The following is a 15,451-nucleotide window of genomic DNA, read 5'->3' as shown; positions in this document are numbered from 1 at the left end:
TCTGAATTTCTTATTCCATCAATATGATTGCCATGATATTCTTATATAACTTATCTAAATCTGTATTTTGAAATTCTTATTCCATTAATGTGAATGTTGTTGTAACATATCGTAAGCCACACTGAGCCTGCAAATATGTGGGAAAATGTGGGATACAAATGCAGCAAATAAATAAATAAACTAAGTAAAGTCATGGTGGTGCTGGAGCTGAGAGGGGAACCTGGTGGAAACCTATGTCACAGCTGATAAATAAATTAAAGAGAGAGTCACCTCATATACAGCTACCGGGGGGGGGGGGGGGGGAGGGGTGGAGTTGGCATGCTGCTGAGAGAGCACGTTTGGGGAAAGGGTCAATTGGTGGCACATTAGGAACCTGATTTACCAAGGCTTCTTTCCCAATGGAAATGGAATGGGAAGAGAGTCCCAGTAAATCATGTCCTAAGTCCTGTGGCTGAGAGGAGGATACTCTCCCCCACCCCACCCTGCCCCTGAACTATGGGTGAGAGGCCTCTGTCTCTGGCTCCCAAGTTTTCAGGCCAGTTCCTGGATTGAATGAGAGTTTGTCAAGGCTTCCCTTTATTCGCCACCATAGAAGGCTTACAAGAACTTTTACTGATCGAATGCTGTGTAGTGAAAACAGTGTTCACATGCATTATGGGGGTAATTCTATAAGGAGAACCTGCATAAATGCTGGTATCCAATTCATGTATGCGTGTATGTTGACACATCCTACTATATAAATGAATAGTGACCGACGCAACACGTCACAGGTCTCTCCCGACGTCAGCTGATCATAACCGCAACACCTACTACTACTTATCATTTCTAAAGCGCTATACTAAACGTACGCAGCACTGTACAGCGACCCTCCTCTCTCCCCTGCCCCCCCCTCCAGCCACCCATATCCAGCGACCCTCCTCTCTACCCTGTCCCCCTCCAGCCACCCTGCCCCCCCCCCCCCCGCTGGAAGTCTCAGCGGCCATTTTGAAGAGTGATCCAGCAGTGGGGGAGGGTCAGCGCCGGCAGCGGGCAGGCAAGACTGGGGATCTTTCCTGCCTGCCCTGAAGAATTCGCTGGACAACCTGGGTGGCTGAAGGGGAGGCAGGGGAGAGAGGAGAGTCACTGGACATGGGTGGCTGGAGAGGGGGCAGGGGGAGAGGAGGGTTTCTGGACATGGGTGGCTGGAGGGGGGGCAGGGGAGAGAGGAGGGTCGCTGGACATGGGTGGCTAGAGGGGGGGCAGGGGAGAGAGGAGAGTCACTGGACATGGGTGGCTGGAGGGGGACGGCAGGGGAGAGAGGAGAGTCACTGGACATGGGTGGCTGGAGGGGGGGCAGGGGGAGAGGAGGGTTGCTGGACATGGGTGGCTGGAGGGGGGCAGGGGAGAGAGGAGGGTCACTGGACATGGGTGGCTGGAGGGGGGCATGGGGAGAGGAGGGTTGCTGGACATGGGTGGCTAGAGGGGGGGCAGGGGAGAGAGGAGGGTCGCTGGACATGGGTGGCTGGAGGGGGGGCAGGGGAGAGAGGAGAGTCGCTGGACATGGGTGGCTGGAGGGGGACGGCAGGGGAGAGAGGAGAGTCGCTGGACATGGGTGGCTGGAGGGGGGCAGGGGGAGAGGAGGGTCGCTGGACATGGGTGGCTGGAGGGGGACGGCAGGGGAGAGAGGAGAGTACCTGGACATGGGTGGCTGGAGGGGGGCGGGGCAGGGGAGAGAGGAGGTCATAGTATATAAAAGTGTACTGTAGACATCCTCTCTCATTTCTTGCTTTGGCTATTTCATTACATTTTTCAGAACAAAAATGTCGTCCGTTTTAACGGGCTTTACGGCTTGTATGCACATAAATGACCATTTGCTGCTGACATAGAGTTGTGTAAGTACATACCAATGTCGATTGCTCGTTGTTTGCAGGTGGGTGTTCACATGGATAGAGTTTGGTCAACACATGGGTGATAAAATTTATGCATGTCCTGCAACAACCTAGGCATGAGCATTTATACCAGCTCTATAGGCACTTTTTTGGCCACCTACTTTTCCTTATAGAATAGGTGTGTTCTTGGCGCCTATAAATCGGCTCTCTGATATAGAATTTGCATGTCAGACTGTTACCACTGAAGATGTTTATCTGTAGCCAAGACTTTATTTGGAATATAACCGTTCCATGTGAAGAATGTTTTGTGGGTCCCAGAAATTGTGACCAAAGGGGCTTGAAGTATATCGCCCCACCCTATGAATAAATCACACGCCCCTCGCCTTTATGCAAAACACACAATAGAAGGGGTACTGCATAAAGATGGTTCTCCTCTTTTTATATGTTAGCCAATGTTGCTATTCAAAACCCCAAAACACCAGGCACCTGAGAAAAAAGGTGATAGAGCTGGATAAAGGGTTGCTAGCAGTCCTGCTGCATCTCTGTCCCACCTCTGATACTCAGCTCTCAGCACCAGAGGAAACTGGAAGAAAACTGCGTTGTCGCTGCAGATAAGCAGCCTGTAGTGTGCACAGAGCCGGCGTATTAGGGGTACTTACCATACACAATGCAAATAGGGGAAGTTAAACGAGGACCACATTTCACAGAAAGCTTTGTCACTGATCCAGCACAATAAGGCCAATGTCCACCACAGTCCAGCCAGCAGGCCCAGTTTGTAGACACGTGCATTCTCACACCTGAAAGAACACAAGAGGAGTGCGATGATAGTCACTCGTGGCCTTCGTACATAGCTATTTTTTTTTTACTTTTTAATCTGATTTTATCCATTCTTCTCCTCCCCCAACAGCATGCACTTCCTCTCTTGCTGGCCAAGAGAGAGCAGTCTCCTGCAAGACTGACCCCCTTCTGTACTGCTTGTGTGTGAGCAGGGAACACACTGCTGTAATAGCGACGATGGGGCTCAACCCTTATCCAAAGCTTGAACACACAACTTCTGCAACACCCCCAGGCCTTGGGCAGGAAACTCAATTTGGAACCTCCTGCACCATGGCCCACAGTGCTGTCATACAGTCATGAAAAAGGCTGGTATAAGTGTTCGTAGCACTGCACCTAACTGTGCCCATCTACTGGAACTTTCTGGTGAATGCATTGATTTTACAGATTGGAGTCCCTACATTTGTTTTTCTGCCCTAAAAAAAACAGTTCATTAGCAGAGGTTTAAGGTCTCTTACTTCATGCTTTATTTAATAGTACTGTTTTATAATTGAATTAAAGCACATAAAGGACCAAATTCTCGTAAATGAATTTGCAGTTCCTGGTGCTAATCTAAATTTAAGCACCATTTATAGAATAGCGATAGGCACTATTTTTTTCCCAGCTGATCGTGGTACCATTTTTCCTCTTTTGGGATTATCCTTTGCCTCCTTTCATCTTTGTGTGCTGGTGGAGGAACATTTGTGTATCCTGTTGCCCCTGAATCCAATTTAGATTCCAAACACCATTTTATTAGAAGTGGCTCTACAAACATCGAGAAATAGAGACATCTAAGAGGTTCTCCAATGTCACCCATCTTATAGGTAAATATGACAGTTGGGTTATAAAGCATTTTATTTTTGCTGATTATAGTCAGATAATTATCCCTTTTGAGAACGCATGGGAGAGTAATTATGGTAGAATGCCTGATTATTTTACCAGGGCATAGCTACAATTGAGTGAACCCAGCAAAATGCCCAGGGCCATTCAATGGTAAGGGCTGCCTGAAAGTTGAGCCTGCTTCCCCTCTCACGCCCAGATCTGGCAGTCCGGCAGCAACCTACCTCCATTCCCCTCCTCCTCCTCCTCCCTTGTCTTCCAAACACTGGCGAGTCACAGCAGAGGCAGCGATGAAGGCTGCTCTCTGTCCAGCAAGGCCTTTCCTCTGCTCCGTCCTGCCCACAGGAAGTTGAGACAGAGGACAGGCCCTGCAGGACACAGAGCAGCCTTCAGTGCCGCCTCTGCCTCAACCTGCCAGTGTTTGGAGGACGGGGGTGGGTGGGGGTGGGGAGAGAATGGAGATAGACAGATTTCACTGGACCTGAGCAAGGGGGTGGGGAGGAAAGGGAGAGAGCCTGGATCCAAGGAGAGGGGAAGACAGTGAGAGAAAACTTGGACTTGTGGTTGGGGGCCAAGGAAAGATAGAGAGACCTGGAGCAAACGGAAGGGGGAAAAGATGGAACAGATGCTGGACTAGGGGAAGCAGGAAGAAGAGAGAGAAAGGCAGAGACTGGACTGAGGGAGAGACACTGGCACAATTGGATGGAGGGAGAGATGCCAAACTACAGATGGGGATTGGGGGGGTCAAGGGGGCACAGGAGAAAAGGGGAGAGGAGAGAAGCCAGATATGAGGTGGGACAGGGACAGAAAAGAGATGCTGGCTCTGGAGGGACCATAGGGACAGCGATACAGATACAGATGGGAGAAACTAGTCAAGATGGATGGATGAACGGTGGACATAGGGAAGAAATATCAAAAGGACAGGAGACCCTGGAGAGGATTTAAAAAAAAAGTAGAAGGGAGACATTAGAACCGAAGCAATGCTCGGACAACAGTATTTCTTTTTGAAAAAAAAAAGCAGGCTTGTTATGGATAAGAGTTTTAAATAGTCAAAAGAAAATAAAATACTCTATATTGAAATGTTTGAATCCTTTAATATCATTACACACATATAGATGGCCCACACTAGAGATTTAGAAGCCCTCTTACTGCAGGATTGTACTTCAGTATTTTTGTTTTTGTCATTCTTATAACCAAAGCAGATCATTACTCCTATTAATTTGAAAAATGTGTAATCTAACTATTCATCACATTGGCATTATGTCAGAATTCATTCTGATGCAGGCAATAATGCCGAAATATAGCCTGTGTCAAGTCCCATCGAATTCAATGCTCTGAGATTTATGGGGGATTTTTAAATGTTAATAAAGGACATTCTTGAACCAGATTTCCTTCCACTCATTTGTCTGGTAATCCGCACTGTGTCTGATTTACCTTTAATACTTGTGAGGGTTTTTTTTTTTTTTTGGTTATTCTGAGAATTTATAGGCCATGTTGAGCTCTCCATTCCAAAGGTACACAATAAGGGCCAGATTCTATACACGAAGCAGTGTAAGCATCTAGGCAAGCCGAACACGTGTCAAAATGGAGTTACCGGCCGGCTCTTGCGGTAATTTCATTTTTGGCACGCGTCCAAAAAAATCATTTTTATTTTCAGATGTGCACATTGGATGCGCACCAACTAGCATTTGAAGCACGTAGGTCATTACCACCCGGTTACTGTGTGAATCTTTACTACTAGGTCAATGGCTGGCGATAAGGTCGCAGACCCAAAATGGATGCCTGGCAATTTTTGATTTTGCCGCACGTCCATTTTCGGCAAAAAATAAAAAAGGCCTTTATTTACAGGCGTGCTGAAAAATGGATCAGCATGCGCCAAAACCCATGCCTACACTACTGGAAACCATTTTTCAGTGTACCTTAGTAAAAGGGCCCCATGGTGTTTTAAAAATCTGCGCAGAAAACATTTCCGCCTAAGCATATTCTATAAGTGGCACCTAGATTTAGGCATGGTATATAGAATATGCTTAGTTTTATCCCAGCGCCTAAAACTACGCGCATCCATTTACACCAATGAAACTGTGGTGTAAATCTTGGCGTGTAAATTTAGGTACAGGCCATATTCTATAAAAATGCGCATACATTTTGGAACACCCTGGAAAAGCCCGTTTCTCCACCCATTGTACATTAAAATTTATGTGCAGTGTGTTACAGAATATGATTAGGGAGTTGTATGCATAAATTCTAATTATTAACAATTTGTACTCATTATTGCTTGTTGTGCTGTTAACAACGCTGATTAGATTGTTAGGCTAATTAAGACATAAGACATAAGCATCAACACACTGGGAAAGACCAAAGGTCCATCTAGCCCAGCATCCTGTCTCCGACAGTGGCCAATCCAGGTCACAATCACCCGACAAGATCCAAGGAGCAAAGCATTTTGTACTGTTTGTCCCAGGAATAGTGGATTTTTCCCTACGTCCATTTAATAACATTCTAACATTTCAGCGCGGAAATCTAGGCGCAATATATAGAATCCGGAGGTTACTGTCTATACCAGGGCTGGGCAACTACAGTCCTCGGGGGCCAAAGCCCAGTCAGGTTTTCAAGATTTCCACAATGAATATGCATGAAATTGATTTGCATATACTGCTTCCATTCTATGCAAATAAATTTCACGTAAATTCATTATGGAAATCTTGAAAACCCAACTTGGTTGTGGCTCTGAAGGACCATGGTTGCCCACCCCTGGTCTATACTATCTATATGTGAAATATATGTTGCATAGTCAAGAAGTTTGAGAAGTAGCCTAGTGATTAGTGCAATAGACTTTGATCCTGGGGAACTGGGTTTGATTCCCACTGCAGCTCCTTGTGACTCTGGACAAGTCACTTAACCATCTATTTCCCCAGGTACCAAATAAGTACCTGTATATACTATGTAAACCGCTTTGAGAAGCTCTTTTACTAAGCCGCATATGTGCGTCCTACTCGCATCAATTTTGAGCTACCGCTCGGCTACCTTGTGGCCCGGGCAGTAATTTCATTTTTTACGCATGTCCACTAAGTGCGCCAGAAATTTTCCGGCATGCAGCGCTAACCGGGCTGTAATCGGCACTGTACACACCTAGACCATTACGGCCCACTTAACGCGTGTGGCTCTACTGCTAGGTCAATGGGTGTCGGTAAGGGCTCAGACCCAAAATGGACAAGCGCCAATTTTTAATTTGCCACACGTCCATTTTCGGCAAAAAAGGCCTTTTTTGCAGGCGTGCTGAAAAATGGACCTGCGCGCATTCAATACACGTATCTACATCAACGCAGGCCATTTTTCGGTGCACCTTAGTAAAAGGACCCATGACTGTATTTGCAAAAACCACAGAAAGGCAGTATATCAAGTCCCAGTCCCATTTTCCACTGCAGGTCCAATCATGTGGAACAAACTATCCACAGAGCTCAGAATGAGCTCAGCTACTTCTAAACATAGCTAAAAGATATGTTATTTTCACAAGTTTTCTAATGACTTTGTTTGCTCATAGTGCTGGAGGTAGAAAAAGTGTATTTGGAATACATTTTGTTTTTATGTCCAGTAGCTATCTGGAATGTTTTAGTTAATGTAGTTTTATTTATTTCCTTTTGTAGTTTGTTTGATTTGATTCTACTTGTTCTATGTATGTTTAGATTGTATGTATTTGGAGCCAAGTAAACTCTGTAACAAAGAAAATGTTCTATTCAATGTGGAACCTCAAACAATTAAAACCTTTCTTCCCAAGAGCAACTTTTCAATACCTAATACAATCAATGGTCCTAAGCCATGCTGATTACTGCAACGGAATCTACGCGGGCTACAAAGAACAACTCATAAAAAAACTCCAGACCACCCAAAATACAGCAGCCAGGCAAAACACGCTTCGAAAGTGCCAAACTCCTCCGAGAAAAGTTGCATTGGCTCCCAATCAAAGAACGGAACATCTTCAAAATCTGCACCTTAGTCCACAAAATCATGTACAGCGTAGTCCCAGGATACATGACAGACCTTACAGACTTACCAATAAGAAACAAAGTCAGATCGTCAAGATCCTACCTAAACCTACACTACCCAAATTGCAAAGGACTGAAATACAAAACAACTTACGCAGCTGGCTTCTCCTACATAAGCGCACAACTATGGAATGGGCTCCCAAAAGCTGTGAAAACAATCCACGACCACTTGAACTTCAGGAAATTACTAAAAACCTACCTCTTCAAAAACGCCTACCCCAACGACCCCACGTAACCCTCTTCACCTACCAACACAGCATGACTATGATCGAACAGGACATCACGCAATCTTCATCCATTCTGTCCCTCCACTTATACCTCATACAATCACTATACAACTTTGTATTTGTTATCCACCGACTGGGCAAACGCCTTTGACAGTACTATGTAAGCCACATTGAGCCTGCAAGTAGGTGGGAAAATGTGGGGTACAAATGCAACAAATAAATAAATTCCATAACTGGCGCCTTAAAAATCGGTGCAAAAAGAAACACGTGCTTAGCATGATTCTATAAACTATGCCTAAAGTTAGGCGTAGTTTATAGAATATGCGTATGTGCCATTCTTACCCATTTAGGCCACTTAAAACCAGGCCTAAATACCTGCACCTAAGTTAGGTACAGATCGGGTGCATTCCATAATAGTGCACATAGTGGCCCCTTTACAAAGGCATGGTAGGCTCTATGCGCATGCAGCTTGTGCCAAAATAAGACTACCAGCAGGCTAACATAGTAACATAGTAAATGATGGCAGATAAAGACCTGTACGGTCCATCCAGTCTGCCCAACAAGATAAACTCATTCACATGGTATGTGATACTTTATATGTGTACCCGAGTTTGATTTGTCCCTGCCTCTCTCAGGGCACAGACCGTAGAAGTCTACCCAGCACTGTTCTTGTACTAAATTCTGGAGCTAACGTCAAAGCCCCTCAAAATTTACACTCCAGCCCATCCCTATCTATTCAGTCACAATCAGGGCATAGACCGTAGAAGTCTGCCCAGCTCCCATTTTGTTTCCCAATTACCGGCGTCGCCACCCAATCTCGGCTAAGATTCCGCGGAACCATTCCTTCTAAACAAGATTCCTTTGTGTTTATCCCACGCATGTTTGAATTCCAAACATGAGTGGGATAAATATGCTAGCACGCCCCCAAACAATAATTATGCCCATAACGTGGGACAAATTCTTTTTTAAAAATTTCCTACCGCATGCGGCGTTTCTGGCATTAGTCGGCAATTGGTGTGCACTGACTGGTCACAGCGCATATAGTGCATGAGCCCTTACTGCTAGATCAATGAATGGCGGTAAGGTCTCAGGCCGAAAATGGACATGCACTGGTTTCAATTTTAGCACACATCCACTTTCCAGCCCCTTAAAAAAAAACCAACCCTTTTTCCTAGATGTGGTAAAAAAAATGGCCTAATGCGCGCCCAAAAGACGTACTTGCACTACCACAGGCCAATTTTTACCGCGGCTTAGTAAAAGGACCCCATAGTTTTTTGAAACACCCACAACCCACCCATTCCACACCCATATCCATGTCCCCTTTTCGACTGTGCACATTAGAATTTACGTGCACCGCGTTATAGAATACACCTAGAAAGCTATGCATGTAAATTCTAATTAAAGCTAATCAGTGTTCCTAATTGGTTGTTTAGTACAGCGCTGATTGGCTTGTTAATCAATTAAGTTGTGCACAATTTGGCACAACTTAAGGTGCCATTTATAGAATTTAGGGATTTATGTATATTTTATATTACATTTAGATGGGAAAATGAGTAGTAAATTTGATTAAATAAATAAATAAAATTAAGTAAATTAATTGATCTTTCACATAGATTATTAGTGAATTAGAAGCAAGGCATGCAGAAAGGATGTCTACTGGAACCCAGTCCACCATTTTCAACCAGTTTGTTGACCAAGATTTGTATAATATTCTCTACGGGACACAGAGAATCTGAAGCTTGTAAAGACAAATACAGAAATAAACAATACACTAATTAGATCTTGACTGAGAATATACAGTACGTGTATTCCCTCTAGACCAAGTACGCTCTTAATCTAACATACTGCTTCAGAAAGCAAAGCCAAACAAAAGAAAAAGGTGTCATTTCCATCAAAACATATTCATCCTCATATTACCAACTACATTCCAATTATTAAAAATTAAAAATAAACTTTATAATATTTTATCATAACCTCTCTTCCTCTAACAATTTTTATAGCATCTCACATGCCTATTCTGCACCTTACGGGAAAGTCTGAGAGAAGAGCTGTGTCTTTACTAGTGAGCAGACTTGGTTGAAATGTGCACAAGCTCTTATTGCTTCAGGCATAGCAATGCATGAGAATGCACAATTTCTGGGCTGTGACAGGCTTTTCTATTTGGATCACAGGATCCGAGACAGTATATACGCCTTCATTCTTTTTTCCCAATCAAGATATCCCTATATGACAACTTGTGCCTCTGTGGCTTACGTTAAGTTCAAAGTAAAGAGGTGTGGTAGCCGTGTTAAGTTCAAAGAAATTCTTCTTTTCTTACTGCACCTCAATATAGGATTACATATCCTTCTCTCCACCCCAGCAGCAATCAGCATATCACCCATAGCAGCCAGGACGTATGAAAAAAACATCCCTGCTCTATGCCCATTAACCCATGTTCCAAGGAAGAGTTCTTAGAAGGCATGACTCAGCGAGAACTAAGATAAGACCAACCACATGCAACAGCAAAATCGAGCACAACACAACTAAACCCAAGATTAAAACATGCATCACATAGGTAGTGAATGTAAGTTTCTGTCACATAGATATTTCCTGATATTCTAACCACCACAATTGAATTTGAAAGGATAGAAAACATTCAAATATATAGTCCCTTTTCAGGCCAAAAATACTGCAATTTTTTAGAACATGTAGCCAACCAAACTTTAGACTTTATTTTTTAGAACAGGAGTGGGCAAATTTGGGCAACGTTTTTCAAAATTGACCCATGTTAATGGCTCTTCCCGATGACAAAACCAAATCTAATCACCCTTAATCTTTGAAAGCTTTACAAGTTTCCCTGTTCCTTAGACAGACCACTTATTGGTATCATTTTGGCTTAAAACCTCAAATTTTATACACTCTGGTGTCTCCAGTTCCACACATAAACTCACTTCTGCATGTTCAGAAACTAGAAAGTTTGCTGCTATTGACCCAACTACCATTGCCCCACTCTGTGCCTCTATCCCTCCTGACATAGACGCCTTACTCTACTGCAGAAAAAGCAGAGCTTTGGGATACCATCCTGCCTGAGTCAGAGTAGATACTTTAGAATGCATGTCCTGTTTGCTGTCCCTCAGCAACACATAAACCGTAGTACCACTGGAGCCTGTATCTATTAAAACAACAGGTTCGAAGTCTTGAGAGGGCATGGAGAAAGTATCAAATCTCAGAATCCTTTACTTGTTATAAAACGTCTTATAGACATTAGTACCAGAAGGTTATGAAATCTAAAAAATCTTACTATATTACTTTAATCAATAATTCTCTTAAATAAACCTATTTTATAAACATTACACAGTAACTATGCCATATACAAATCTTTATTATTTAATCTTAATTATTCCAAACTCTTATTAAAATATATATTCTCACCAAATCACAACCTTTGTTTCCCTCATACAATCATTCATTCATTCCTACATACATACATCACCCCCCCCCCCCCCCCCCAACATTCCCCTGCATCTAGTCCATCATTAAATCAAATCATTACTGAACATCAAATCAATGCTTAGCTTGATGGCAGGAACAATGTCATGATGTGTCCTCAAAAATCTTTAAATGCCAGGACGATACAGCAAACCAATAGCTATAATAATGGCAGTCCGATGGCTACTCCAATGTTTTACACAATCCTTGTTTGCAATTTAACCATCTCACTGTTCCTTGTAGCTACTCATTGCCACACTGTAGTTTGCTCATTCATATGTCTCTCTTTGACGATAACAATGATGTGTCCGGGTATTTTGAGTTCAACTTTCACTTCTGTGCTCAACAATGCCGTTCTGCCGTGACCCTACACGGATCATGTTTCGCTATAACAGCATCTTCAGGGGTCCATATGCTGAACATTGAACAAAACAAAGTCTCTTTGATTTACCTCTCACACACACATACCCATTCATAATAACTTAAAACATAATGTCCTACAAAGTTCTAAAACCGTCCCTTACTGGCAACATGGACGATTAGGCACTCCTCCTGACTCCCATGGTCTGGCGCCAAACTTAGATGCCAGCGCATGCGTACAGAGTCAAGCGGATACACCACCTTTAAATAACCCGCCAACTTTCCATTACACGCTAAGCCAATCTATTTCTTTATTGAGCCCAAAAGGGGCTACCGTATTCCACTGGAAATTCATCCTTTGCTCTTTTCTGGATAACATTAATGAGGTGTTCCCTCCCCTAGGAGCATTAACCATACACAATACTACAAATTTAAGTTCTTCCAGCTGATGACCCACTGTCACCTAATGGAATACCAAAGGGGCCTCCAAACGTTCCAACCGTAAATTACTGAGATGCTGAGCCATGCGCATTTTAATCCTGCGTGTGGTTTGCCTGATGTACCATAACCCCCGTGGACATTGGATACCATACACACATTGTGCTGTATTGCAATCAGTATGAGTTAATAACTTGTACACCCGTCCCTGCGAGTGAGGGATATTAACCTTCATCACCTGCCACACATACTGGCAGTATATACATTGTCCGCATGCCTGATGTCCACTAGACAACATGGAGGGGCATAATCGAACGCGAATGCCCATCTCCATGGGCGTCTATGTCCGAAAACGGGTATGTGAAGAGGCGGGACAGACCGTATTTTTGAAAAAGATGGGCGTCCATCTTTCGTTCCGAAAATACGGTTTATACGGACCAAATGCCATGGATTTGATCCTTTCTGAGATGGGCGTTTTTGTTTTTTTTAGCAATAATGGAAACTAAAAACGCCCAGCTCAGAAACGTCCTAATCCAAGCCTTTTGGTCGTGGGAGGGACAAATGTACAACACTACCAAAGCTCTTAGGGGTGAAGGGGGCAACTACATGTGGCTACAGTGGGTTTTAGAGGCCTCCCATTTACCACCACAAGTGTTACAGGTGGGGGGGATGGGCCTGGGTCTGCCTGCCTGAAGTGCACTTTAGTACTCACTAAAAGTGCTCCAGGGATAGGACTTGTTGCTGGTGTATAACCTTGGCACAGCAGTTGACACCTGAAGACTAATCTCGCTGAAAACGTCCTTTATTTGAATAAGCACCTTTACTGACAGTTAACTGCAGATCAGAGGTTGTGCCCCACTGGCAATGAGTCTCGTTGGTACTGAGATTAGCAGTAGGTCCGAGCTGGCAAAATGGTGTACAATGCCCTCTTTCAGCAACATTCACTTTCAGCAACATTCAAGGTAAGAACTAAGTGCTGTAACGTGGCTAACACATGAAAGGGATCTAAAACTGGCTTACACAAATGGCCACTACCTCATGGACTACCGGAAACAAAACAGGGCACACTCTGACCCAGTAAGCAGGGGGAAAAGCACCATGGGAGTAGAGCCTACCAACTACCAACATTGTGAGCATTTAACACAAGCTAGTGGAATCACGGAGCCCAATACCCTACACCCAACACAATGCATTGCTGATGTGACTCTGCAGTGCCCTTAACAGAAAAGATGTCACACTCACCCGAGACCCACATCAGAACCAGGGAAAGGCTGTCAGAGGATAGAACACATTCTGCTGTCATGGAGGTGGGTACAGCATTTGAGGCTGGCATACAGGCTGGGAAAAACAGTTTGTAAAGTAGGGGTTTTTTGGTGGGAGGGGGTTAGTGACCACTGGGGGAGTCAGGGGAGGTCATCCCCGATTCCCTCCAGTGGTCATCTGGTCAGTTGGGGCACTTTTTTGGGACCTGGACCTGAAAAAAAAGGGTCCAACTAAAGCGGACCAAATTCTCGTCATAAACGCCCTTCTTGTTTCGATTATCAGCTAAAGACGCCCATCTCTCCTCGGCCGATAACCACGCCCCAGTCCCGCCTTCGCCACGCCTCTGACACGCCCCCGTGATCTTTGTTCGTCTCCGTGACGGACTGCAGTTGAGGACGCCAAAAATCGGGTTTCGATTATACAGATTTGGGCGCCCACGGGAAACGGACGCCCATCTCCCAATTTGGGTCGAAAATAAGCTGGATGGTGTCCCCAATTTGATTGCTTGATAAATCCTTACTACCTAACCTCTCACCCAAACTGGCTCCCCGAGTGTAGGCAAACATCGGCATCTCCTGAAGTGACCTGTATATAGTTAGAACAGACCAATGCTTTCTAATAATCTGTACTACCTTACTTGAAGCCCTAGTGAAAAATGTTTCTTTGCTGTCTGTCAATTTTGTGCAGTCTGTCCTTACTTTGATTACTCCTCTCAATTCATTATTTTGTAAGCCTTAGTGATGTCATGCTTAGACTACTGTAACATGCAAAATACTGTTGTTAAGATTTTGTGCCAGGTTAAGCATTATGACCATGATTCAAGTTTCAATTTATTTAGATTTGATATACCACATATTGAAGATATCTACGCAGTTTTACTCCTTTATTGGCTCAAACACACTGGCTTCCAATCTCCTACTGAATTCAGTTGAAAGTCATTACCCTCACTCTACCTCTGTTCCTCGGTGTACCTTACAGAATTGGTCCTTTATATGTTTCCCCGGTTTTGTGGGCCCTTCAATTTGTACCTTCCTTTGTTAATGTAATGGTCTTGGCTGTGCCTTCAGCCCTGCTCAGTGCACTAACCTAATGGGACCTCAAGGCAGGGGTCCGTGATGTCCCTCAGCGCTCCCCGCTCAATGGCGGGCTGCTCTCAGTAGCATTTCAGGGTGACTCACAGGATACACAGGCTGCGCTGGTTTGGCCTCGCTGGGGTCAGGGCCTCTTAGGTGCGTGCCTTTTGTGGACTAGCAGGGGGGAAGGGCTTCAGGACACACTGAGCTGACGTACAACGTGCAGAACATCAGACTCAGAAACAGAACGAAGGAAGAAGAGGACCTCGGCTGGCGGGGGTTGGGGTCCCCCGCCAGCAAAGGTAGGCGACAGCAACGGCGGGGGAGGGTTGGCGGCAGGAGGGGGGTCAAGAGGGTCGGCGGCAGGGAGGTCAAAGTTGGTGGTGGAGGGATTGGCAATGGTGGGGGGGGGGGGGGTGTTGGCGGCACCGGGGGGGGGGGGGGCTAAAATGTGCCCCCTCACCTCGGGCTCTGGAACCACCTCCTGCCGGAGTCTGGCTACGCCCCTGCCATACATAAATGGCTAGGCTTGTAGTCTGCTCTGTTGTGCAACTGCTTAAACTGGAAACAATAAAATAGAAACAATGTTTTTCAATTAAAATCCTTTACATCTATTTTGTCTTGGGTTTTTGGCCTCTGTGACTACAACTCTAATTTCTAGTTTCACAGTGCTTTGTTGAAGTCTTTACAACCCCTTACATTTTTCATATTCTGTTGTCTAAAAAAATTAAAAAAAACAACAACAATCAGAAAGCATTAAATTAGGGGTTTGTTTCACTGATCTACACAACATATGCTACACTTTCACTATGGAAGACCAATTACAGAAAGGTTCAGAAAATGTGAACAAGAAACCAAAATGTTTTGATCGCATAAGGCTTCACTTCCCCCTTGACTCCATGCTTGGTGGAAGCCCCTCTTGCCGCAATGACAGCCACAAGCCATTTGAATAAACATCTACCAACTTGCACAGTGGAATGGTGCAGTTCTGCATATGGAAACGCCATTGCTGGTGTCTCTTGTTACTGTGAGATGCTGGTCTGGACCTAATCTTCAGG

The 15,451-nt window shown here is 44.5% G+C and overlaps 1 protein-coding gene across 1 annotated transcript in view; it reads right to left on the bottom strand.

Moving 5' to 3' along the window:
- ACER2 (alkaline ceramidase 2) overlaps nt 1–15,451 on the bottom strand; it is a 64,975-nt gene that overhangs the window by 15,256 nt on the left and 34,268 nt on the right. Inside the window, exon 5 of the mRNA XM_030192432.1 lies at nt 2,528–2,665. Within this exon, the coding sequence (XP_030048292.1) occupies nt 2,528–2,665 (138 nt within the window). The remainder of the gene's footprint in view (nt 1–2,527; nt 2,666–15,451) is intronic.

Source organism: Microcaecilia unicolor, chromosome 2, assembly GCF_901765095.1.
Source record: "Microcaecilia unicolor chromosome 2, aMicUni1.1, whole genome shotgun sequence".
Taxonomy (NCBI): domain Eukaryota; kingdom Metazoa; phylum Chordata; class Amphibia; order Gymnophiona; family Siphonopidae; genus Microcaecilia; species Microcaecilia unicolor.
This window is presented reverse-complemented; position numbering and strand designations above follow the sequence as displayed.